The following is a 27942-nucleotide window of genomic DNA, read 5'->3' on the forward strand; positions in this document are numbered from 1 at the left end:
CCTTGTAACTGGACTGTTCTTTCACTTTTGTCTACAGCTGAATGGAATGAATAAATAAAATGGGAAAGCCCTCTCTCTCCACCACTTTCTCAAAAGTATTTCTTCCATACCTGCACAGATGTAGGACTATATAAGCCTCCTTTCACTTAATCAACACCTCTAGATCAAGGAGTTAAGAAAAATAAAATTAAAAAATCAGTCTGCTGCTGATTACAGCAGTTACAGCTGATCTTCCTCTTCACTCTGATTGCGCTGACTGCTACTTTTCTGTAAATTCCTCATCATCTTCTTTTGCCTTAGTTCTTCTCTGTAATTGTACACAAAAAGGCCTGGGTCTTCATCGCACATCTTTCTGTATGTATTGCACAGATTTCTAAACTGTGACATGGAGAGCTGAAAAGGACGCAAAGTTGGATCGACATTTGCTGTCATCATCAGCTGTTCTGTTCTTTTCAAACGTCCGCTTTCAGGAAACAAGGTCCTAAAAGGTGTGGGGAAAAGACAAACAAATTCAAACAATTCAGCCAGACAACTTAGTTTCCCTTAAGAGTAACAGGGTCCTCTTGGGAATTTACTTAATAGAGGTTTACTATTAAGTATGTCATTATTTTAGCTTTAGCACTCTTAATATAGCTCATTATCTAAGCAAATGGAAACATAAGGGCCCTTTTCCTGCAAACACAAATTGTAACAACATAGGAAAGCATATACATACATTGTACATTAAACACATGCATGTATGTTCATGTTTGCTAATATTAAAAAGAGCTTTGGGTACAGATACAGTCACAGAGCCTTCTTAGAATTAGCCTCATATTTAGAGAGCAACAACAGATTAAACTGTGAAAAACAGATCAGATCTAAACCATATGACTTGCTTTCAGGATAAGCGTGTGTTTCATTCCAATGGGAAAGATATTGTTATCACTTGTCATTAATATTGTAATTCCAATGCCAGGAAAAAAGCTAATAAGGAGGAAAGAAATATTTAATTATCATACACTTTTAAATATTCAGAACTTGGAGAATGTGCCAAGAGTCCTAGATTTTGTTTTCAGCTCTGTTCATAGGTTCACTATGAACTTCAGTTCATTTACTCTGTGGCCAGATGCGATAGCACCTCTCCCTCAGGCTCCCCAAATTTTAATGCATAGTTCAAGTGATGATTAATGTCTCACAAAAATGCGTAATACAAAGCGCAAACTATTGAAAGTACTAGCTGACTAGCTCTTATTAGGAGTAGTTCTCAGGCTACAACAGGTCAGGAAAGCAGAAAATTTGCGCATGGTTCATGTGCAGGTCTGAAGTCTCGAATTATCTGCCTCTGTCATACATCTATATAAGACCTAAAAACGCTGTGCATCTAACACAGTAACAGCCTCCCTCCCAAGCCTCCAGATGTTGGCTGGATAAGCTAGTCAAAAGGCTTTCTATAAGGAAGTGATAGCTGGCTCTTGGTGGGCAGATGGAATACAAAGTTAAGAAAGGGTTTAAAATGACAAGAGAAGGATGGAACTTCTGGGAACAACCTGGTTTAAAGTATGTTCTACTGAAGGCCTTGGTCAAAAATGTCTCCATTAGTTCAGCATCTAGGTCAGCAAGGTTAAAATGGATCACTCCTGATTTTGATACCCCTCCCTAAGTTATTCTTGCCTTTGATTTGGTAGTTAAAACATGTATCTGGAGACAAAAATGTTTAATCACCTTTTATATGCAGACTAAGAACTATCTATCTTATAAACGTCCATGACCAGCAACTCAAATTACAGTATTTTTCTTCATGAACTTAACTTAATAGTTTAATCTTCTATGCTACATCTCTCTCAGATCACAGGATTTACACACAAACGTAAACTGATTCTATTACCTTGTTTTTTATACAGTAAATGCAATAGACAGATACCTTGTAACAAACTTAATTATCTTATTATATACCAAAAATTGCTATTTTTTCCAGGTCAGTTAAAGAATAAGAGGATTGTGTTTCTTAGCTGCACACTAGGGCTAAAGTATGATAAGCTGCTAGAGGGATACGTGACGTTCAAAAGTTCAGACTCCCCCTCCTTGCCTCAAAAGAATGTAGAGCAGTTATTAGCAACTTGAGATTACACAATAGTTTCGTTTTTTCAAGACTCTGGCAAAAATATTCTATATAGCGTAGATACGCTGATCGTGTGTACCTTCTACTTACATTGTTAACTGAAACTGTTCTCTCACAAAAATACAACTCTATGAATCAAATACAAACTTGTCTAGAATTCGGATACCTCCTTTTTTAACCACCTTCAAATGCATACTCAAACCTTAACACAGGCAAAATTTTACATCAAATGTCTGCATTCCAGACATCAATGCCATTCACCGCCTCAAGCAAAAAAGCCCCAAAACTAGAGGCAAAATTCTACGGTCACCTTTAATATAGTGACAACATAGGACCTGTAGTTCAGCAAGATGGCATCCACCCTAATTCTGGATTGCGTCAGGGCCAAAACCATGCCCAACAATATTCAGCTAGTGTGATGAATTTTACAAGCCTCTAGTCCTAACAGCAGCTCTGTCACACGAGCTACAATGCTGAATGCTGTAGTCAGACACACACCTATGCCAGAGTTTTAACAGGATCCTTGGCAAACGGACTGCAGGTTTCTCACATCAGGTAGAGAACCTAAGAAACTCCCTCAGTAAAACATGGGGATTTTTAAAGAGTCAGTAAGAACTCCATAGAAGGGCAAGCACAGAAACAAGAATTTGACCTTTTGACATTATCCCCAAATAAGTAAAATTTACCACAGCTGATGTTCTCCCTCTTCACACTGCCATCTGAATTTTGAGACTTTCATTTTTCAAGTCAACCAATAAATGCTGTAGTTTTTGTGGATGGTGTTGGTTTTTTTTTGTTTCTGAGACAAACAAACTATTGGAAAGATCACCAATTTATCCTAGTTAATTTTAACAGCTTCAACTACTCTAACAAAAATGCACAGTAATTATGATATAATTACAAGAGAAAGAGAATCATCTCATAGTTTTGTCTCCAGAAACCATTCTGAAATGGAAAGATCTGATGAACTATGATGACAAATTTAAAAAGGGAGTAATAAAATCAAATGCATAGCTACAAGACTTTCTCAACTGATTTAGTAGCTAGCACAGTTACAAAAACAGTATCTGGGAATGTTTCATTAAAGATCCTTACTCGATTCCACGGAAGCAGTATTTTCTTCTAAACTGAAAAACACTTTGAACCACTTTTTCTACCAGCTCAAATGGCTGCTGTATCTTTGGTTGCACCAACGGAGTGAAACGCACCACGGCCACATCCACCTATAAGGAAAAGATAGATAAATTTGAGTAGATATATTCCTCCAAGACACATTATTGCTAAGTTAACTGGTAGACATCAGGAAACAGGCAGAACATAGGAAGACATTATTGTGACAGGTAACATAGCTGTGCAGTGACTAATGTCACAGTGTTTGAATATAAAGATTTGGCTTAACTTTCAAGGCCCTACAGAATTTTAGTCTGTCTTAGTTATCTACGTATTTCCAATTAGTTCACATGCCATTCATATTCAGTACTTTTTTTCCCCCCATGGCACTTCCTCCATCTAGAGCAACTTCCATGTAATCTGTAAAGTAATTAGCACTTCTTTCTTCAGATCCTTTCACAAGACAATTCTGACATGATACACAAATCAGCCAATATTCAATATATAGGCTGAAGGGCAGCTGGAGAAAATTGGTATTATAATTAGAAATCAAACCCATTCCCTATACATCTTCTGTTGCTCTAGGGCTTTTCTGAAATGTAAGCCAAGGAATTACTTTTCAACCTATTAAGATTTTTAAATTCTATTCTACTTAAAGGAATGGTAGGTAGAAATAAATTTTCATTCAGTTTAAATGACCGTACAATTCTGTATTTACACTGTGTATCACAGTTAATCAAAAAATTTTATTTGAATGCTTCTATGCAGAGCTTTCAAGCTTCTTTTATTCTTCTATAGTTCTAAAGTCACCCTGGTTCACAGAACAGTCACTTTCCCTGTGTCTGAAAACGGAATGAAGTAACGTCATTCCTTCAATGTACACATATATACATATAAAATATATAAAATGTCATGCAATTATATAGATACTGTATTATACAGAAATGCCCTGAATTCAGACTTCTGTATTATAAAATACAGGCTGGGCTAAAAATCCAGTCCTGCACAACATCGAACAAAGCAGTTCATCTTCCAAACTAGATATTAACAACAATAAAAATGAAAAAATTTCTGTGGAGGAACACATTTAAAATTTGTACAATTTGTACAAGTATTGGTACTGAATGACTAGAAAGTTTTTAAGTGCCAGAGTTTTAGAAATATTCAGTCTCTTATTAAAAAATTCTGCTAATACGACGGACAATCATCCATCTTTTTAAAAGGTCTGAAAGTCACTATTCGTATCCGCAGAACAGATTCTACGTGACATTAAATTGAAGACGTGCTATTTCTGACTGAAATAAAAGATACACTCAGCCCAAAGAACAGCTTCTGTTCTATGCACAATCTCAGTGTACCAATTGTTTGAGAAAACCCTAAAAAAAATTCAAAACTAGAAAGCTTTTCTCTACTACTCTAATCAACACGGCTCTAAGTTTGTGGGTTTTTAAAAAAAAATCAATGTAATCGTAGTAACCTCTGTTGTGGACATATTCTTCTAGCAAAAAGGTGCCATCCATCCATGTTGTACTTTCAGTGGGAACAGCTCAGCTATCAAGGACATCTCTTCCGTACAACTGCTTCAAGAGCAGAGGTACTATATTAGCTCTCAACAGAAAGTATGAAATCCAAACAATGGTAAGTTTTTCACGTAGACAGAACTTATGAAGTTGAATGAAAATACTGGCTAGGAAAAGGAAGGAAAACACTGATTAACAGTGCTGATGAAAAAAAACCACGGCAAGTTTCCAGTATTAGCACTGCTGATCTCAAGTATACATTACAGATAGTAGGTTTTCTCTACTTTTCCACCTCTTCTGAAAGCTAGAGTCAAGAATAAGACAGAAAAAAATACTTAAATTACTAAAATGTAAAGACACAAGAACTTACTTAAAAATGAGGTGACGAAAACCTGACACATGGAATCCGCACTGAAATGCGCATAAATGTATTTTCCAAAGCAGTTTCTGAATTTCTTAAGTGTTGCTAGCTTCTAACCTTGCCACAGCTTGCTGCTACGTGTCCAGGAGACCACAGGAACACAGTGAAAACTTGTGTTCACATTAAGTGTCAGAAAAGATTATCTTTTTGAACAGGGCAAATACATACTTCACACGACCAACCAGCTGCTTGCACAGAAATACTAAGGGCTTCTTTTACATGCACGTATGTTTATCTGCATTTTTTTCAAGAATTAAAACAAGATACTTTCTCAACAAAATTGGGGATAAGAAAACCACAAGAGCCCATTTCCGATCTCATAGTCGCCTCAGGTTTGCAGAACTGCTTGTAAGCGAGATACGAGGGCTTTCTGGGAGTAGGAGCTGCATCTTTAACAAAAATTTCTGAAGGAAAAGAAAAAAACCCCACATTCTAGATGCAGCATACAGTTTAAGAGAAAAACAGCTCAATTTGCAATCTCAAGGCCAGTGGGCCATAATTTCTGCTTCTGAAACAAAACACAGCACTTCTCAGCACTTGTTCCATTATAGACGCTGTTTTCTTTGGACCCCAGGAAAGCTGCCTGGTTACTATAGCAACAGATACAGGGGAAAGCTTTTCACTTGTAATTGGCCACTCCTTTAAAATTATTCATGCTATTTTTCCCTAACCTTTTTAATATGCATAAAATAGAGAGTAGAATTATGAAAGCCAATAGAGAGCACACAACAGCACTTAAAATACACAAGTTAATTTGTGGGTAATTTTATTAGTAACACTTTCCCACCCCTAAGTATGTTAGAAATATTTACAAAATAATACTCAATTCTTACAAAATACTGAATATGAAAATTATTCAACTGATATATCCTGGACTGTCAATAGTGGAGCAATTATTCAACCCTTGCTGTTTTAGTGTATCAGTACAATGAAGGTTTATGTTCTCGCAGGGTAGGAGGAACACATGACAGAGTACAATTTAATTCAGAGAAGTCTGCTGCTTCGCTGATGAAATCAACATTCGAAATCAGAATAAGCTTAAATGAGACAATTTTTACTAACTGTTGACAAGAAAGGTCTCATGATGGGCAATACGTGTACCTTGCAACAGGGCTGTATTAAAAGCAAACCCACGCACCCTTTCTCAAGCGGTAATTTACTCATAGGGAACTGAAACCTAAGCAGAACATACTTCAATTTCATTAAAACAGACTGCTTGAGATCCTACTAAGATAGTTCTAAGCCAGCACTTTCACCAACTAAGCGTTCAGTCCAAGCATTTTATCTGTCTACTACAAACAAACGCTAGGTCTAACACCAGATACGTGTTAGATAGTGATCTTGTTCTGATGTGAGGATTTCATTTTGGTTCACTTCCAGTAGAAAGTAACTGTGCCACTAATAGCAATAATCTAATTCCTGTAAACTTAACTCCATTCACATTAGGCTCATAAACAGGATCCCAGGAAACCTAATGGTGTATCACTGCTGCAATCAGCAAGACTCTTTCCCTAATTTCTTGATTTCACATGCCAGCTTGTCAACGCCACTTTACCGATGTACTGCAGTTATCGCATAAGTTTCGTGCCTTTTATACAGACTCATACAAAGGCAACAAGTTATAGGATGACCTACAGAAGGCTAAAGCAATCAAGAAGAGATAAGCAAAACCTGTAGTTGAATAGAAACGTCCTGCTGTTCCAATTACAAATTAAAATAAAGTGCATAGTTCTTTCCTAAGAAATTTAAACTCTTAATAAGATTATCTGCGATGGAAAACAACCCAAAAAAACCCAGCAACCCACAAACAACAAAACCCTCTGGCTCTCAGTGCAACTTAAATGAATCCTACCCTCCCCCTTCGCACTTCCCCCCCCATAAACCTACAGAGTTTCTGGATGCTCCAAGATTTACTCCTTTTATTCACTGCTCACAGTTTTAATCATAGAACCTGGATATCATTATGTATTTAGGACTAAGGGCCTCCATGTGTTTTTCTCCATAATCTCTTTGCTTTCCCTTACTGAGTGTTTGTCAAACAAAACTCATTAAACAAAGTACTCCTTTATTCTCGGGTAGATGGAACTAAGAGAGCGAACAAACAGCAGTAATGCAGTTGCTGTAGAGAAGAGGAAAAAAAAAAGCAACATTCCAAGAAATTTTGTTAATACATGCCAATGCAGTTTTATATGAGAAGCAATAGTTCCATTCAAGAGAAACTGCATTTTTCCAGGACATCTGCAGTGAAGAAAACATCTCAGATCTCCCATCCAGCAGTAAGTGCTACACAAACAACAATGAAACATAACTGTATTTTTTATTACACTTGCAGTGCTTATACTTGAATTTATCATGCCTTTAATTTGGTTCAATCCCTTTAATGTAATGTACAACTACCATTTGCAGTGGTTTGCATTTATGCTTGCATGTTTGTATATACTGATATTTTAAAAAGGAAGCAATGAAAAAGGTTAACTCAAGACCCTAATTAGCTGTTCCAGAATATGCTTTTGACTGAGTTTTGAGCTATGTAGGCATGTCAGTTCCTTCTGTAAAAGGAAGTTAAACCATCTTCCCCATGGGCCCGATACAGCAAATGATATGTATTTGCCAAAGCAACTCTTCACAGTCTGAACAAACTGAAGAAATTTAGAAATAGGCAGGTCTTTGAAGCAAGATTTTAAAAATTAGTTGCTACTAACATTCTCACCTTAACTATATGCATTTTTAATATATACACACTGGACAGAGTTAGCACATCCCTGAACAATTACCTGAACTAAGTACGATATATAAAATTAGAGGATTACTTGTTATGTAATGCCAATACAGACTGATGGAATACCTATTGATCAAAACCTTGTTGTCTTATGCACAATGAATTGAAGTAAGAGTACAATGCCACTGATATTTTGAGTTCCATTTATTTCAACTTTATCCCCTATTACTATGGCTTTTCAAAAAAAATGTAGTGCTAAAGACCAATTTAAATATGATTGTTAGTATTTACATAGAACATCTTAGAAATCATAATCCAGACTGAGGACTGCCCTTTCTCTATCACTCTGATTCAAGACAAAACCTGCCAATTACGCAGTCCCACTCAAAAGGCAGGACACCATTTCTAATCCTTGTCACAGAGGTTTCAACCCATTTTTCTTCATCTGCTATCCTAACAGTCCAGCTGATGTAACAACAACAGTTCTGTCTTCCCAGCTGCACAGTTATCATACCCCCTAAATGTTCTCATCTGTCAAACGAAATTTGACTCTTTATGCAAGAATAGCAGGGAGGTTTTTTAAAACTGCCACTCCATGGCAAATTTGCAAATAATTTCAGAAAGGTAAGTGATTAAGGAAAAAAAAAATGCACCAAGACAACTGACTTTCTTTATCAGTGTTAAACCCAGTATTTTATTTTATAGACAAAACCACATCATATTCAGTCTTATGACTTGCTCAATCCTGCTGCTCTAAGTCAAGGACTGAGAATCACTGACTGAAAATACTGATTTAGAACAATCACATGTGACTTGGCAAAATACTGCCAATACTAAATTTAATCTTATTCTCCTTAAGAACCCAGAAATTTGGTAACAGTTATTAAACAAAAGGACAGACAATATTTAAATAAACTGAAATAAAGGGCTACATTTAACCCTACTTTAACAAAAGATAGTATTATCGATCAACGTTCATTGTTATGAAATAGTCAACAGGAGCTGACTACAGCCAACACATTTAAGGAAGGTACTTTAAATAAGAGTACAATATATTTTCTACCAGTGTTTTTCCAAAACGACTTCTAATCTGCAAGTTTCTAACGTTCCATTTACAATGTATGCTTGTCTAGTAAGCCAACAATCCGTATGCTATTACCAAAACCAACTCCAGTAAAGTAAGTTTTGCTTGATGGCTTGTAATCACGTATGAAAGGGCAGCAGCTCCTTCTTACAAGCAATTCTAAAACACTGTCCATTTGCCATCATTTATGTTCAAGTGCCTTCTGTACAGCTGCTCGCCTGCTCTCATCTGCTGCGGGGTCATGTTCAGATAGTCATTCAGATAGCTCTAATTTTAAATGCAAGCTTTTTTTGTTTGCTGATTTCTTTTTCTTCCCCCCTCGCACTTCTCCTCCCCGCCTCCCCCACCCCCCCACCCCGCCTCCTCCCTATTACACACAGGGCTACAGCCTTGGCTACGAAGCTACCAACCAGTTACACTCATTTACAAGAGAGAAACACGCAGACAAAAGGTGACAGCAGATAATCATCATGGCATCAGCAAGTCTGCAGTTCTTTGCTTTTATTCTGGCTTTGTTTGGTGTTTTTGGAGACATCACAGCCACCTTGCTACCAAACTGGAAGGTAAACGCAGATGTTGGTTCAAATATCATAACAGCTATAACACAGATGCAAGGACTTTGGATGGACTGCACGTGGTACAGCACCGGGATGTTTAGCTGTACCCTGAAATATTCTGTTCTCTCCCTCCCCATCTACATCCAGGCTGCACGGACCACCATGGTACTGTCTTGTATCCTATCAGCCTTTGGGATCTGCATCACTACAGTTGGAATGAAATGCACAAAGTTGGGAGGGGACACTGACAGCAAAAGCCACGCTTGTTTTGCTGGAGGAGTCTGCTTCATTCTTGCAGGAATCTTTGGATTAGTACCAACATCCTGGTACACGAGAGAAATTATTGCAAGTTTTCTGGACCAGACCATTCCAGAGAGCAGTAAACACGAACCAGGAGGAGCGGTTTATACAGGATTCATCTCAGCAGGGTTTCTGCTTATTGCAGGTGTGATCTTCTGCACTTCCTGTTTTAAAAAGCAGCAAGGAGCATGGATTTACCCTCCAAAGCAGCACCATTTCCCATCCACAGAGCAGGAGAGCGATGCAGGTTACAACCTGAAGGACTATGTGTAAATACAGTTAATTTCTATCCATTGAGGCTTTTTTTGTGCTAACTGTAGTTTGATTACTTCAAAGAATGTGTAACATAGCACTTAACTTTTCTTACATCTGGGCTGCAATTATGTTTAAGTAAGGTATTTCATTTATAGCAGCATCCACACAAAGAATGAAGTAGAAAACAATGCTTATGTCTGCTACAAGAGTACTTTTTTCGTTGATTTTTCAAACCATGCTTTTTGACTTACCAAGTAACATTTATTGAAGAAAAAGGAACTATATTAAAACGTAACTGAAACATACTGATGGCTTGTTACAGCAAAGATGCTTAAAAACTAACTGCCTTCTATTTAGCAAATTGGGCCATCAATAACATAAAAAGTTTTATGGTGTATTTTACATTTTTATCTTTATTTTAATTATGATGCAAGGAAGAAAAAAACCCAACCACTCTCTGTCCAAGAAGCCCAATTCAGTGTTTTTTAAGTAACAGACACATCTGCCTTTCATTTTCAGTTCTAAAGTGCCTTGGTAATTAGATTTCTTAAAAAAACAAACAAACACACACACACACAAAAGCACAACAAAAATCCATAGCCCCAAACCTTAGTTGCATTGTATATTCTGCATATCAGCGTAAAGAATCAGCAGTACCATTCAGATCTTGCTAAAAATGGCTCTCCCGCCTCAAACTGCCACCTGCTGTGGGTTCCATTTATTATTGTTAAAGAAATGTCTACTGGGCATTCTCCAAGTGCTACTAATCTATCACTACACAATGATTGTTAGATTTGAGGAGCATTACAACAGAAATGTAACCATGACTATGAAAACACCTGCAAACTGTAACACACAGGATACAAACGAAATATCTACGTTCCAGAAAAATCTGGAAGTGTTATGGCTTACACTTGCTCAAAGTAGCTTTTAACAACTCAAATAATACAGCTACTATTTATTGTCTTCTACGTTTCTGGCATTCTAAAAGAACTTTAAATCCTTTTTGTTATTCCAGTAGGGTCTGTTTCAGGCCCACTCCCATGTATTCTATTACCAAATGTAATATACAACGGTGATAAGAAGACAGCTTCCTCATTTAAATTTATTTTCTTAACCCTGTTACTTTGATTAACAATCTTAAATCTTTTAACCTTTTCCTTCAACACACAGATTTTGTTTCATATTGGTTATTGGCAGAGTATGTTCTATCTAAATGCTCCCCTAAACGAGAATCAAATTGATGTTAATTTGCTAGCATAGGTAAGGAAATGAAAAGGGGATACAATACAGGCCTTTAAGTTTAGGAATATGATAATGCTGGACAAGTCTTTCAACAAAACCAACTGCTATTTGTTTTGCATACTTATATACAGCTTTCATTTCCCATATTATCAGCCTGAAATTCACCATAACAGCATGAAGGTTCCTTAACATTAAATGTATAACTTGTTGCAAAAAGTAAGATCTTCTGTTATAGCATTTGAGAAAGTGAAATATTTTATGTACCTAATATGTAAAGAGTCTTTATTCTAACATACATGGACCAGAATTATGTCTTGCTTGTATTACTATTACATAGCCATTTTGAGTTTCCTACGTGTTCACCAAGAAGCTTGTTTTGTACTACTGCAAATGCTAGTATTAGCAGTTATTCAGTATTGCAGAGTTAACTATGACCAAAAAGCCAATTTTTCTTTGCTTAGACACAATAACGCACAGCACCATCTCATTCCATAAAGGAAGAATCTTTTACATCTCAACATTCATAGATATCGTTGAAAGTTATTTCAATATGAATGTTAATTCATTCATTGCAGAAACGAAGTAAACAACTCAGTACCAAAAACATACATCTCCATTTTTAGTAGGGGGTTTCACATGACACTAAGGTTTGATCACTGCTATGTATGTGAATTAAAACTAACATTTGTGAAGTAAGAACCAAAGGTGTACTGAAGGGCATAAGAAAAAGGTAATAATTGCATTCTGTGAGCAAAATGAAGTATTCATTGGTTACATAAGCAGCAAATTTTTCTTCCTAAAACTTTATACAGAAGTACCTGAACTTTTTTGTATACCTATGAAAAAAAAAATCAAGCACTGATCAAGCCTTCAATCACAATACGCTGCAAGATCTTTCGAAGAAAACAAAGATTTTGTCAGAAAGGGTAGTATCTAGAACCACATGTCAATCTATGGCTAAAAGAACACAGGCAAAACAGAAGAACAATCTACAACAGAAGTTTGAAGGAAACATAATATAGTGAAAACAGGTGCCATGCCTGTCTGAAAATTTTGTACTTTCCGCTTTTGCAATATAAGCCAGACTTGTTTTAAGACAAAGAAATCTATTAAATAAAAATATGCTTGTCTAGTGGTACTGTCATTCAACAGAGCACCAACTGACTGTAGGATTTGTTTATACTAAGACATTTGTCAGCTCTCCTTGAGTTACCACTCTCTCAGTCAACTACGGCCTTTGCGACACAGGCAAATGGGAGTATCAGTTATAGCTTCTCAGTTCTGAGACACAGTCTGCACAAGACTTCTGACTACACTAATCCACTATTCCTTCAAATTGTATCCACCACTGAGAAGCCACCACCACAAAACCGCTATTTCAGGTATTTAACAGTGAGATGACATCCTGAAATTGCTTTTCAATCAGCTAGGAGACAGGGAAAAAAAAAAAAACAACCCAAAAATGCAAAGCCAAAAAATATGTCTTAAGCATGGTCATTTTCTTCACAACAGACTGCTGTCACGAATAATAACTTAACATGTTTGAACAGGGCTAGCAAGATGATTAGGGGACTGGAACACCTCTCTTATGAAGAAAGGCTGAGGGATTTGGGTGTCTTCCGTCTGGAAAAAAGACGACTGAGGGGGATCTTATCAACACTTATAAATCCTTAACAGGTGGGTGTCAGGAGGATGGGGCCAGGATCTTTTCAGTGGTGCCCAGCGACAGGACAAGAGGTAATGGGCACAAACATGAGCATCGGAAGTTCCACCTAAACATGAGGAGGAACTTCTTTCCTTTGAGGGTGGCAGAGCACTGGAACAGGCTGCCCAGAGAGGTGGTGGAGTCTCCAACTCTGGAGACATTCAAAACCGGCCTGGACGCGTTCCTGTGCAACCTGCTCTGGGTGACCCTGCTGTGGCAGGGGGGTTGGACTAGATTATCTCCAGAGGTCCCTTCCAACCCTATGATTCTATGAACAGTTACTTGCTCAAAAAATACTAACAGAATCTTAAATTATCATCAGAATATGTCCAGATAGTAGCTTCAAAATTCATGGTCATAAGAGAGAAGGAATGACCAAAGTTTCCTAAAAGATAACAGTAAAAAGACCAAAAGATAGATTGGGTAAGGGAGATTTATTGATGAGCTGCACCAACCAGTTTAAGGGGAACTTTCAGAAGCAGCAAGTTTGTTTCTAAAACAGAACAGTAGATTTCCACGTGCATTCAGGAGAAACAGACCCCACTTGGTGACAGACACACATTTTTACAAAAAGATACATTCTTGTCCAAAATGCAGTTTAATTTATTTATTCTTGATACCTGTAATCATGGTGGTTGTTAATAAAAAAAAGTGGTAGTAGATAAAAGGACAGCAAAGAAACTGTTATCCTCTACTCATTCAAGAGTAGATAGAGAGAAATGATTGTTCCTTTTTTAAACAGGCAGTGGGATGTAGATGACAAAGTGCTATAGCGAATAAGAGGGAGTTAAATATGCTAAAGATGAGTAAGGTGAAATGTAAAGATTATAGACATGGTAAAATTAGAGATCTTTAACAAAGATGACAAATTAAAAGCTTTTCTTTATCAGTGTCTTTCAAAAGATCCATCAAATTTTCTAAGCACAATTCCCGAACTGTTTTTAAATGCAAACTGTAAAACAGCAGGCTTTCCAAAGATGTTAGAATCCTAGCAGACTCTTCCGTCATTAAATCAAATATCCATTTCAGAAACACACAAAGTTAGTACACTGATCTTGCAGACAGACTTGAAGATCAAAGTCAAGTTCTGAGGAACAAAACCCAAAAGCATCTTCTTGAAGCAAGTATGCTTCATTTACAGGTATATCATCACATCACTCCACTTCATAGTATGGAGATGTTGAACTGAAGCACCCAACTGTGTTTTGTACTCAAAATCAGATATATTGCCTGACTGAAAAATTAGCAAAAAAACCCAAAGAAATACATCAAAACTTACCTCAGGCTTTGGAACGAAAGCTTGACCTGGAATTACGAAGCAGTTTTCAACAGTGCAGAGATGCTGAGACATGATGGACAGTCTGCTACGCTGCTTACCTCCTGGATTAGCTGTAAGCCTCTATTGAAGAAACAAAACAGGTGCATCAGTGAAACTGAATTATCCAAGTGGTCAGCTACATAAAAGCTTGGTTTTCAGTTTAATCAGAGGCAAAGACAAATTAAAACAGAACAATTAATTGTAAAGAACTCACTTCAAAGTTTATGCCCAGTTCATTCATCTAGAATTCTTTTCTCCAATGCAGCAGCATCTCACTAAGATACCGTGCTACCTTCCAACCTCAGTCCTGCAATCAAATGCACATGAAAAGGAGCTCCTTGGACTTCCTACAGAACTTAATGAACGTCAAAAGAATTTTCTATGGGCACAAGAGAAGACTAAAACTCTTCTGACAGAAGGATTCAAAACAACCATAACACCAGCTGATAGTATTCTCACATTCTCTTCCTTCCACTGTTTCTGTATCGAGTATTCTTTTTTTCTCCTTCAAGATCAAGGAAAGCACCATAAACTCAAAATCAGATAGAAAACAAAATTTCTTCTTTATTAACTGGTCTGTGCTTAAACATACGTAAGGAAGCTGGACCTACTTTACATAAATTCAGAATACCTAACAGTAAGAGCATTTAATACTTAAAGCTCAATTTAGTAATTCTGTAGTTTTACCAACAAATTTCTTACAAAGAAAAATAAAAAATATGAAAAAAATATTTAAAAAGTAGTCTGGACAGAGGTTTTCTACACTTTCATGACCTGGCAAGAAATGCGTTATGTGCGTTTTTCTAACACAAACAAAATTTAAACATAAAAAAACACAGTAGAAAAAGTCTCAAATGGTAAAAGACACTACACTAACTATGCAGAAATAGAAAAGATCCCTGTTCTTATTTACCACTACCTCAATAAAAAATAAATGATGAAAAGCGATTTGCATATCTGATAACATCTGTACATCATGTAGCTTCAGATGAAAAGCATACACATGAAATGCTGCCATGCTTATTAAAACTATCCCTGAAAATAAAATTAAACTTATTACTGAAGTTTTACCTTCTTTTTTTTTTTGAAAACAACTCTCCTGAAAGGCAGTTTAAGTATCAGCATAAAGCAAATGAAATACTTTTCAGAAAGAAAGCTCAGTGATTCTTTTTGCCTACATCAGCATTTAAAACTAGCTTCATGAATGTTTCATTATTATCTATCTGCCATCATTACTATTCTCTGAAAAAAAACAGGTCTAGAAAGTCTAACAATGCAATCAGATACTCACTTCCTCAGTCTCAGCAGTGGAAATGAAACAGACCTAATGACAACACTTGCAGTCCTTCCAATGCCAAGTCAAACAAGCCAATCTTCACTTCCCATGAAAACAATCTAACAAGCCTCAGGTGGTCAGCTCCTGCTTCTTAGCTACAGAAGGGATAAGTTAAAAACATCCACCTGTGCACACTAACATCTTAAACCACATCATCAGGAACATACCTGTGTATGGCACTGCTCAAGGAATGCAAAAATGCTGAGAATATACTTCTGTAACCTGAGCTATTTTTGTAGCGTTTTTTCCCTGCCTTAGTTCTCAAAATTTTCTTTGTCCCTACTTTTAAAATATGGACAGCATCTGAAACTGCACTGAATCAACCACGCTGGAGGAGTTCAGCTAACTAGGTAACATTTTTGTCCCTACCATTAAAATTTTAGCAAGGCATGAAGCAAAACAAAGATTCTGAAGCCTAACCTGGGATACAACCAAGGTGGTGGTACCTGACATGTGTTTTAAAGCTGCTCACTATCAACCACTCTCAATGACTACCTCAGGAACAACTATTTGTTTTGTTCTTCACTAAGCTATACAATTGTCCTTTTCATAAACATGTATTAAAACATTATCAATGAATCTGCAGAATCATAGGTCATGCGAATTAACCTACATGAAGAATTAGACTGGCAAAGCTGAATACTAAACACATTAGTACACAAGCCACTCTCTGCAAAACAACTTTTTTTTTTTAGAACATAAGCAGTTATATTTAAACTGTATCAGTTATGAAAACATAATGCTAATTTTTCTTGTTTGCTGCTCAGAAATCTGAGTTATTTTCCACTTCATTAGCACCTTTTGCCTAATGTTCTAAATAGACAGCAGTGTTAGACACAAAATGATTAAGTATTCTGCTCTTCTAACACGCATGTCTTCTAGTTATCTAACAGTTTAGCACGACACCTCCCAGCCTGTAGATCAAGTTGGCAGAGCAGTTAGGCGAACTGCTCTCTGCCCAGTTTTACTCAAAATTAGAGACTGACAAAGATCTTCTATTTAAACTGAAATACAACTCATTTTAATGAAAAGTGGTCCAGGAAGTACCGGGCCTAGGTGTCAGCTTTGAGGTGAAGCACTGAGGAATTTGGGGCAAGGTAAAAATTCTTACCCACAAAGTAAGTAACAATTGTACAAGTTTAAACTACAGAGACAGAACTGCTGGTTCTCATCAACAGTTTTAACCAAATCATATCAGAATAGAGTGGTCTGTAGTAATAGATCTATAATGGCATAACTCATGCCAATGTAGCAGTGCTACAAGGAAACAGAAAAGCAGGAAACCACCACCAACAAGAAAGGTAAAGGTATTTTCTACCTCTTATATGAGAAAAAATGAACTGGACCACAAATAACACAGCATGCTGTTTTATTTTTTTACTGTTAATATGAAGTTATCCTAATTGGTTATAAAGCACGTGGCTCCATTCCATGACAGCATGTTACCTTTCTGCTGAGCTCACAGCACATACACTCAAGACTTTCTTTGGTATTGCAGCTTTTAGCTTAGAAACATCCAGTGAGGACATCAAACTTTGGAGGATATGAAATTTTCCTTTCAAGAACATAAATCCAGAGATACAAAATATCAGTAGCAACTTATTATCTGCATTACGCTATTCTCTGTTTTCCTGGTACTGAATATACCTATATATGCCAATTACAATGGTTAACTTAAGCAGCTTTAGAGGGCCAGAAAAAAAGACAGATATTTTGATGACCATCATTTCTCCTGATCATAAAACAAAATAGCCTCTCTCAAACAAGTTTTTCATGTTGTGAAATCAATTATGGAAACGCAAACCAGAAACTACAAACAATTTTGTCTTCAGTGGACGATCTGTGTTTAAATAGATATAAGAACAAGAATCAAGAGATGACAGAATATAAACTCAACAACAATTAACACTGATTCACGGCATGACCCTGAACAACATATCATTCAATTTCCTAGTGATTCTAACTTCTCAGCTTGCTAAGCACAAGGAACTTAAGACTGCATGGTATTTTGCATCTCATTGAGCTACGCTGGGTGCGGAAGCACTATAATCTGCATGTCACCAATGGCATATGCAGCTGGTTACAGCAATCTAAGTAAAGAGTTCATTTATACTCTCACTCAGTGCTAGGACAATTCTTTCACTGCTGTCACAAAACTTTGCATTTTACCCATCATCGCTTTGCATTTTACATCATAGTCCATTAGCCATATTCTGCAACAAGGAAGTATAATCTCAAATGACATGAAGTCCTTCTGGAAAACAGATCTGGCTTTTTCAATGCCTGAAGCCACACGAGCTCAGAACTGAATTCAGAAATCGATCTTGTTGCACACTAAATGTTTGTCCCTGGTGTTCTCTAGAGCCACCTACTGGAAATACTCCAGTACTTGCCTTGAATTTTTATTGCAGGACTAGAGTAATGACAGGACAATATGGTTTTCTATGACCCCAAAAATAGCAGCAGATATGCCAATTGCACAATAAATTATTACTAATTTAAATGGTGAAAAACACATTGCAAAATTTTCCTATTAGAATTTCTACTTTGAATTTGAAAATTAAAACAACATACACGTTTAGGTTGCACACAGAAAACCAGGTATTTACGAACACTGGAGTAATTAGATGAAAATTAATTTTTCAGACTGATGCGCAATTCCTTTTTTTTCTCTTTTTTTAAAAGCAAATGGAATGCTGGTAAGAAGCCATACTGAAATGCTGGTAAGAAGCCATACTGCTTGCATAAATATAAGGGAAGAAGTCTTCCAGCCTCTATGTTATGATATATTTCATGCAATGACAACAGAAATAAACTGTTAGGTCTGAAAGCATTGTGGAGTAAGTCACCCTAGTATCAACTGATGAAGAATTAACACTACTACATAACAAAACAGTTTGGCCCTCTTTGAGAATCTAAATTTTCAGACAAAGTAAAATGTCAGTCTGCTCTTGGACCTACTGTGACAGAACTCAAATGATGCCTTTTTACACACACAAGACTGGCAGCAATCCATTAATAATTCTGATATCAAGTCTTGTTCAAAAAAGCCAGAGTCAGTTTCCATGGTCTTGAGAGAACACTCTCTGTGTTTTAGGTGTTTAATCACATCTGGAAATAATGCTAAACCTGAAATTTTTCTTTATTTCAAGGAAGATGTCATTTAAAAAAAAGTATTTATAATAATTAAGAGAGCAAAAGAAATAACTTTGAGTGTATTTCTTGAGATGATTGAAACGTAACGAAAACCAGACTGATTAAATGCTGCATGAATGACTGTGAGAGAAGAAATATAGTTAAAAGACAGAAGAGCGCTGTAGAATCTATTCATGTCGAAGAAATCAGACTTGAGAAAAGAACAGATTAAGTACCTCAAGGAAATATATCCCTCCATAAGAAATGTAAAAAAAAAAAAAAAAAAAAAATTGCTCTGAAAGGATCAGAGCAGATGATCAATGCAACATTAAAATTCATAATCTAGAGCCACACAAACTCAAAATCGAACCAACTCTTTCCTCTCTTTAAAGCCAAATAAGATTGGGTTTGTACCTTTAAACAAATGACTGCATGGGAACAAATATTTGTTCAAATTAGCATCTTTAAAATTTTGGGAAAACAGTAACATCTTACCTCTGCAACCTCCTTCTGAAAAGTCAATGTCATCTGTGTCCTGCCATAAATAAAAGGTCCATCCTTTTTGGAAACATTTTCAAGCCATTTGATGATTAGAGGAGTTGAAACACTGAAGGGCAGATTCCCAATGATATGTATATCTGGTGGCTCTATGAACATTTGATGGAAAAAAACCTAACTGTTAAAAAAGTTTTGGATAAGATTTTGCCAGGAAAAAACAAGTAAGAAAGATATGTGCATATCAACCTAGACTTAAAATATGAAAACGATTTTTATCATGCCACGCCAAAATTATGCCTTTCCATTTATACTTGTCTTACACTGACAAAACTGTTACTATTCTCAGTAATTAGTTGTAAAAAAGTGGTTAGGTTTGGTTCTCATTTACATTTGAATAAATCAGTAGGTATCAGCTGATTTTCAGCTGATCAGTAGATTTCAGCTGAGCTATTCCAGAATTGCAAAACAACAGCAAAACTACAACAGTGTTTCCATGATTTTAAACTGTGACTATTAGGCACAGAGTAAATAGCCACAGTCATCCTTCTGTCCAACACATTCCTCCCAGGGCCTTTTTACTGAGACTTCATAATTCGCAAAACAATTACCTAGCTCAAACTGAGCAGAGCTCTCCTTCTGTATACAGTCCTCTGAAATCAAGAGGTCTTAGAGCAAGTACGAGACTTGGCCATAAGAAATTTTATGTGTTGTTCAATTACGTATCGTATCAGTATGTATGTGTTGTATAACACAAAGGAAGCATTTCATTAGTGGGGATCCTTGTACCTTTTACAGGAATACAACAGAAGCAAATAAAAGCGTCATCATTTCTTAGATACTACAGCATTTAATAACATGAATGAGACATGGTAATATCAAATTCAAGCTGTTTTTCTGGCACGCTACTTATAATGCACGTTTTAGGCTGTGCTATTTCTAGCGTATTTGTGATATTACACATATATCAGAGATGGTTAAATGTTTTTCTGAAATCCACCAGTCTTTCAGATTTTCATACAGCAAAAGCGTATCCTACCTCTAATTAGTTAGCTCCAAAGGCAATAACGACTTAGATGTATGTTCAAGAAAAGTAAATTTTTAAAAACTGCACTACACCTTCACAGGCGCACTTGCTCAGTTTTGTTTTGTGAAGCACTTACCTTTTGCAGTGAGGCAAGTACGGCATAGAATTTTCAAGATGAACGTAATGTGTGGCAAGATCTTTTATGTCCTAAGTCACAAAGCAGTTTACTGTTCTTCAGGCACTACAAACAGTGACTTTGCCGCAAATTAAGACAATTGGAAAAGGGGCCTAGGAGGTAATCTCTGATTTATCTAATACTATAACGTGTTTTCAAAGGGAAGTGAAATTGAGTCCTACAAGAACCTCAGATTTGAAAAAAAACACATTAGATTAGATTCTACTTTTGCCAGATATCCTGCTGAAGCCAATGCAATGAGTAAATAAAATTTTTGAGGACAAATTTCCTAAAAGTTTCAAAGAGAGTTACAGAAATGTCTTCAGTGGAATGACAGCAGTAGTGGTGGCTTCTGGCTTCTTCGAAAAGAGGAAGAAGCCAGGAAGAGAGTGTACAATTTGATTCGCTTTTATACTTCAAGAGTCATTACTGTACAGTCAAGACAGCCTAAGATTAATAACTGCAAAGCTCCTCAATAATGTTGACTAAGGTGAATGTCACACAAATTCCATTGTTTGTCTTGGAAGAGGAAGATGGTTCTCCGTCTCCTAGAGAGGAAGAGTCATCTCTCTCTTTTTATCTTCAAAACATACCAGAAGAGAGAGAGAGTAACACCTGCACAGAGTGAACTCCAACTGTATCAGAACACCTAAGACTAACTCATAAGCCTTAAAAATGAAAGAAACCAAACCCAAATACTAACCGTCCTCCCAGTTCTTTTTTAAGTGCTTTGGAAAAGCCTTCTCCATTTTATATGTCAGAATATCTCCATGAACAACGCGCACTTTTCCTGGAGCTGCTTCAGAGAGCATCTGTTTGTAAGCAAGCAAGCAGAATTCACAGGGAGCATTAACCAAACTGATTTCCAGCTTCAGTCACAGCAAGAATGAAACCATTGCTATATATTTATCTTCAACATAAAAAAAAGCACAATAGCAGTTAAAACTGATGTATGTACCTTCAAAAAGCAAACACTAACAAAAAAAGTTTAGTGTGTGATTCTGTAAACGCTTACTATTCACAGCTGTAGAATTCTTAATAGGGAATTTAAACCTGAAAAGACTGCTGAGAGTCTCTTCAACACAGAACAATTAACAAACACTGGGCCACTAATAGGACCCCATCTGATCTATGTAATAATGCAAGCAGCAGGTTTTGAGAAGTTTTTAGATCCATTACCTATGGAAGAATGGCTCATGTTGTTTATTCTGTCTCCCCTGTTAGCTGTAGGGTCTATTATCCAATTTTAGCCATATGTGATACAAGACTGCAGAAATATTCATTCATTTTTTCTTTTACATAAAAAGGGGGGAAATAGTCTCTTAATACTCCCTGTAGTAGTTTAAACTCACACCATTAGAAACTAAGGAGTTCCCAAAAATGAAAGAACAAATACCTAGCAGTACAGAAAATCTCAAAAATTCGTATCTTGTTAGATGTTACAAAATCCACTCTGTTGTCAACTTCTCCATCCCACTTCTGCAGCTTATCTAGTATTTAATAAACACTGAAATGCAAACTCAGTACCAGCTGTAGTTTGATGACCAATTCTTTCATTTCTGCTATTAGTTTACACAGTCAAAATTAGTTAAGTTTTTTACTGTTGTACTAATCCTTCCTCTCAGAACACGAAACTAGGCACAAACAGCATAATTCAAAAGCAAAGTCTACTTTTACAAAGATGACATTTGGGGATATTTATTGTTCCTAAGTCAGAATAATGAAAAACGTCTTAAAGAACAATTTTGCTTTTGCACAGAAATCTAAATTCATAAAAGGTTAAGTGCTAGTGGCTTAACTACCGAAATAAACTGCTCACCATCATTAGTTTCATCCTCCGTCTCAATTATGTTAATATGCTCAGGGGCACAAACAGCTTTCACAGGTCTCTGAGCCAAAGGAAAGTGCTGCTTTCTCATACTGCTCACAAAATGTTTGCATGAAATTTCTTTGAGTGAAAGTTGTTTTTTTTTTAACATCAAAACATCTAAATTTTGTGTAGAGTACTAAAAAAAAATGCTCAACTAAAAACTAAGTGTTCCTACATGTTTTAAGTGCAATTATTTCCAACTAGAAAAAATAAATCTAAACCTCAACTCAAAACCACTTAACAGATTTTTCAGCATTACACAAGCAATTATATTACATACAAATTCACTAATCTGTCATTTTTCAAATCTTTCTTTGAAGGTGCTATAAATGCTATATATAATAGGATGAAAGATAATGGAAGATCAATAAAGTTAGAAAATAGCATAAGACAAAGCAGACAGCTGCCTACACAATAATGAATTATTAACATATGTTGTTTTTTAATAATGGTTTTCACATTGAGAGGAGTTTGGGTGTTTTTCAGTGTCACGCAACATAATTGAGAACTGCATTTAATTTGTGAGCAGAAAATCACAGTTGTGTATTTCTAATTTGAAATAAAGACTCAGAAACCCACTGAAATTCTCCCCATTTTTAGGCCAATGTGTGCAACTAACACAGTTCTAGGAGCTCTTGTGCACCAAGTACACGAGCCAAGTAATTCTCCACCATACGGATTCTCTTCTTCTTCTCTTTGGTTCACTACCAAAGAGGATGAAGAAAACATAAACGACACGTAGTTTAAAAAATGAAATGGTGTTCCTGGAAGAATTCTATATTCAATCCACTCTCTGGTTGAGAGTGCCCTTTCTCTCCTCATAAATCTTTCCAGCCTAATAACTATTAAGGCATATGGCATAGGGAGGTTGTGATTCTTTAAGAGTGAGACAGAACTGACAGACTCTCAGCTTGTGTAACTGTTACTCTGTACGCATATGTTCTTCACTGTATTTCAGTTTTGCAGTAAAGAGCACCCCAACTTCAGTTTCGTGATAGAGATCACAGCCTGAAAAACAGCTAATGAAAAATGCTATACGCTTTACGTCAGTGCTTTTGTAAGTATCTAAAGAGACATTTTTAAGTTCCCCTTTGTTAATCTTTGACGTTTTCTGTTATTCAAATCTCAACCCTTTTACATGCATTTGGTTTTGATAGAGCTTTTAACAGGTAACAAACCAACAAAAAAAAAGGTATTGCAACACACATTATCACAAAAGAGATTCACTCTGTTATGTATCATCTTATTTGGAGGGAAAAATCCACCAAATTTAACAGTAATGGATGTAATATATTTCTTGTTCATTCACATCCACTGTCACTGAGTTACAGCACCTTTACATTCAATAACCTCATTCAGACATATTTATTTCTACTATGAAGAGGCTGGTAATGCAAAGTAATAACTAATGTTAATTCACTTGAATAATAAAGATGGTTACATACCAAAAGCTCATAATAGACCCTGGAAAGCATATTTTTATTCAGAGAAATCTGTTGCAGTGGCTGCAGTTTGTAAGACCTGGAAAATTGTCTTAAGTACTTAAATAACTCTGTTAACTAAAGTAAGTATCATTTAATCTCATATTCTCTCCAATCTCAAAACAGTTCCTAAAATCTAAAACAAAAATGCACATTTGCCACCACTCAAGAAAAGTGAAAACATCAAGTTTTCGTGCTTCATAAGGTAAAAGTGGCATACTGTAAATTATCAGTGGCTAACCCTACAATGACATAAGTTACATGCACATTCAGGTTTAAGGATACACGCAGTTTCATTCATAACTTACATTATTATTGTCCTACAAAGAGACAGCATCAGTTCTCAGGTGAACTACCTATTTATTTTCACTGCCAATTTACTACAGAAGACACAGGGCAATATAAGGAATTGATATGATTTGAGGTTGAAGAGGCACAAGAAAACAGTCAAATCTAAAGAGATTTTGCACGCTGTTTTTCTTGCTAGATTTATACAGCCAAATTCCATAAACGTGGAAACTTCACAGCAACACAAGTAGACGGTATTTGAAAAATGTCACTATGATGTGTGAACTTATACCAACTTCAAAAGAAAGGAATAAAAGTTTAAGAGTGGTTTATTTTTGAAAATGTAAAATAAATGCTTGCTTTATTCTTCTATATCTGGATGTTAATTCACATTGAACTATATTAACTAGAGACATATGTTTACAATTTTATAAGTTTTAAAGCATAATTACTAGGATTAAAATGAAAACTAAGATCAAAGGACATTACAGCCTTCAAACTACTATTTCACCTGCATGGATAGACCTTTAAAGCACCTGAAACATCTCAAGGTGAAAAAAAGCAGGCAGGCCTCAGCCTTAATTAAGCTGCAGGATCAGGTCCTGAAAAGACAATGGGTATTTAAGTGAAGAGACATATGAGAAAGCAGGAGCAATTAATTGCTATACTGTGTATATTCATCTTCAAGCAAATGATATCTCTGATTTAAGCCAAAGAAGCAAAACTATTTTCAATGCTGAGATCTCAACCAGACACTTAGAACCTTTTTGTTTTCTTAAAATGTTCTTATTCTACATTGTCGATACATTTATACAAACTATTCTCCAGATGGTACCTGCAATCCTGGAATAAATCGAGCATCTTTTTCAATTAAAAGGAGTTGTTCAACACCAGCGCTGAGAATGGATCTGGTAATGCCCCCTGGCCCAGGTCCCACTTCGCAAACGTGGGCATTTTTCAGCTCACCAGCTTGTCTTACTATCTTGTCTGCAAGACACAAAGAACATACTAAGCCTTTATTCTCCAAAAGACCGTTTACTAAAATAAACTCATTGTTTATTGTTAAAGCACAAGCGTGCTTATCTCAGAACAGACACAAACACTGACACATCCCAGTTAAATGATCACACACCTGCTAGACTGCACAGAATTCAGATTTGTTTCATACTACAAGATAATCTCAACTGTTTAAAAAAGACTATTTTCAGTTTAATGGCTTTAATATACATTGTTTCTCATTACAGAATCAAAAAAAAGAAAAAATTATTTATCATCTGTAAACTAGCAGTACTATTCTCCTCCTGCAAGTAAGCACTTGTGTTCAACATCATAAAGCCTCACTACTTATCCTTATGTAGGTATTTCAATGCAATACCTCTGCTTCAAGGAAATTTATGAAGCAACAATGATACAGTGAAGCTCTAAAAAGATTACAATATGTACAGAGCAATGTTATGAGGGAGAAGCTGGAGTAAAGTAGAAATTGGAATATAGGCCACTGTAGTTACAGAAAATGAGGCAGTTGAAAGATGAGGAAAGAACATGCGTACCTAAGTGGAAGGATACAACATTGTAAGGCATTACAGCCAGGAAAGAAACCTGATTAAGGATTGAAAAAGGATTAAAAATGTAGGTAATGAAACAAAGTGATCCTTAGGAAGCCTGGAGAGAGGGATCTTGAGAGAAATTATGCTGCACTCTCCATAATTTCTAAAGTATGCAATAAAAACAAGAAATACCTTGCCTACTTCTAAGGTTTTAACTAAATTCATACAGATGTCTTTATTCCAGGGTAAGAGGCCAGTTACAGTAATTCAGGTAGCGGAACTGAGTTTCATGTTCGTATCCTAAATCTTTATCAGCCTGAATCTTCAAATGTAATCAAATCATCAGATACACAAAGCTGCACTGTATTTATTACTGCAAAACCAAGCCACCACTATGACAGTAAAGAAACCCACCACTGACTGAACAGTGCCAGCTTTGTCATATTGCTGACACGAGGCTAGAAAAAATGGGAGTTATTCAGAACAACATAACTGGTTCAAAAATGCTACATCTCTGATAAACTGAAACAAATGACCTTCCTAACCACAGTATATAGTAAAATAAACTGCACAACGAGTCACAGTACTTTCTACAATACATAATAATCGGAAAAAAATACTCATTTTTGAATCAAACTTATAAACTATAATAGTACCTGAATCGTAAAAGTATTATTACGGCTTGGATTTTTGCATTTCAATTAATAGTTTCTAGCTAAAAATTACTTTATAATTTATAAAGAAGCAGATTTCTAGGAATTTACAAGTTAAATCAATTCATCTAAGCTAAAACTACTTTTAGAAGTCTTTAAAGGTTTACCATTGAGCTGTCATGAGTTTGACAGATGTGATCACGCAAACATCATCTCCTTAGCTAGAATCTAGATTCTGAAGAAAACTGGGATACATATTTCATAGTAGCTAAAAATATTAGAATAAAATATTTAACCTGTCAATCGCAAATCCAGTAGAAAGTTCTGGGAAAGTTGTTTCTGTGCTTTAAGGCGAAAGAGTTTAATGATCTCTCCAACAGTTGGCAGGGGAGGCAGACGGAAAGCTGCCACTTTTCCTGGAACAGCCATAAGACAAAACTCTTCTTCCTTCCTCCTAGAGAGACATTGAAAAGATGATCCTAGTATTGGGAATAAATTCTACTATACTTGATATTAAAAATGCTACTACGTTTACAAACCAAGACATGACTTACAAATCATTAAGTGCTAAATTTTAAACATCAGTATTTTGACTATTGCATGCAGTGCTTATGCTAAACACGTATTTGAGAGATTGGGCAAGTCTTGTTTTGTAGCTTTGCTAAAACATCAGGTAAAACAAAACCCTCTCACAATTGTTTGATGTCAGTCTTTCATTATTTTAGAAGAGAATCATTAAGGATAATCTGTTTGAACTCATGGCATCGCATAAGACAGAATATACTTTAGTAAAGTGTTCCTGAAGAATTAAAAGGGTTGGGGTTTTTGTTTTTTTGGGTTATTTATTTATTTATTTACTGCTGAACTGCCTGGTTTTCTAAGCAGAGGGACAGAATCACAGAATGGTTCGGGTTGGAAGGGACCTTCAAGATCACCTAGTTCCAACCCCCCTGCCATGGGCAGGGACACCTCCCACTAGACCAGGCTGCTCAAAGCCCCATCCAGCCTGGCCTTGAACGCTTCCAGGCACGGGGCATCCACAACTTCCCTGAACAGCCCGTTCCAGGCAACGATCAGAATACCAAGTGCAAACAATGGCGTCAGCTAATTAAAAAAAATAAAAATATATATATGTTTAAATCTTTTAATTTTCAGCATGACGGGACGATACGTTTCGCCTTTCTCTGCTGACACCCGCCGGGCCCTGCCCAGCCACCCCCGGGCCGCACGAGGGCCACCATCCCCCCGCCCCGGTCCCGCCCACCGCCGAGCGGAGGCTGGGGGAGGCCCCGCCCCGTGGCCGCTGTCCCCACCCGGCCCGCAGCGCGCATGCTCCCGGCAGGGCTCCCGGCAGGGCGCCCGCCGAGGTTTTAGAGGCCGGCGGGCGGGCTGTCTGTCTGAGGGAGCCGGGTCACGCGACGGGCGGGACGGAGGCGCCGCGCGGCCGCACGCGCCTCTCCTCCCTCCACTGCCGGGAGCAGCACCCCTGCGGCGCGCGGCTCCTTACGGTGTAGGGCGAGAGCGAACCCGGAAAAGGAAGTGCCTTTTCCCGGCCCGCGCCGTTAATGGCACGTGCGCCCGTTTCAGCGCCCTGAGTGGC

The 27942-nt window shown here is 36.8% G+C and overlaps 2 protein-coding genes across 4 annotated transcripts; one reads left to right on the plus strand and one right to left on the minus strand.

The window, feature by feature from the left end:
• Positions 1-219: 219 nt before the first annotated feature.
• Positions 220-27942, minus strand: TFB1M (transcription factor B1, mitochondrial). 3 transcript variants are annotated; one of them, XM_054195021.1, is made up of 8 exons: positions 27850-27942; positions 26639-26796; positions 24978-25129; positions 21207-21315; positions 19302-19453; positions 14297-14416; positions 3197-3324; positions 220-481 (listed from the first exon to the last, which is right to left on the minus strand). In XM_054195021.1, exons 2-8 carry the CDS (start codon positions 26769-26771, stop codon positions 220-222), a joined length of 1056 nt encoding a protein of 351 aa, XP_054050996.1. In that variant the 5' UTR covers positions 26772-26796; positions 27850-27942. The 3 variants fall into 3 exon arrangements, with proteins under 3 accessions (XP_054050996.1, XP_054050995.1, XP_054050998.1); XM_054195020.1 differs by lacking the exon at positions 27850-27942 and adding an exon at positions 27656-27843; XM_054195023.1 differs by lacking the exons at positions 26639-26796; positions 27850-27942 and adding an exon at positions 22323-24744 and having other exon boundaries at positions 24978-25113.
• CLDN20 (claudin 20) lies at positions 9325-10085 on the plus strand. The gene has a single exon (XM_054195024.1). It carries the CDS (start codon positions 9426-9428, stop codon positions 10083-10085), a length of 660 nt encoding a protein of 219 aa, XP_054050999.1. The 5' UTR covers positions 9325-9425.

This window comes from Rissa tridactyla, chromosome 3, assembly GCF_028500815.1.
Source record: "Rissa tridactyla isolate bRisTri1 chromosome 3, bRisTri1.patW.cur.20221130, whole genome shotgun sequence".
NCBI classification, from domain to species: Eukaryota; Metazoa; Chordata; class Aves; order Charadriiformes; family Laridae; genus Rissa; species Rissa tridactyla.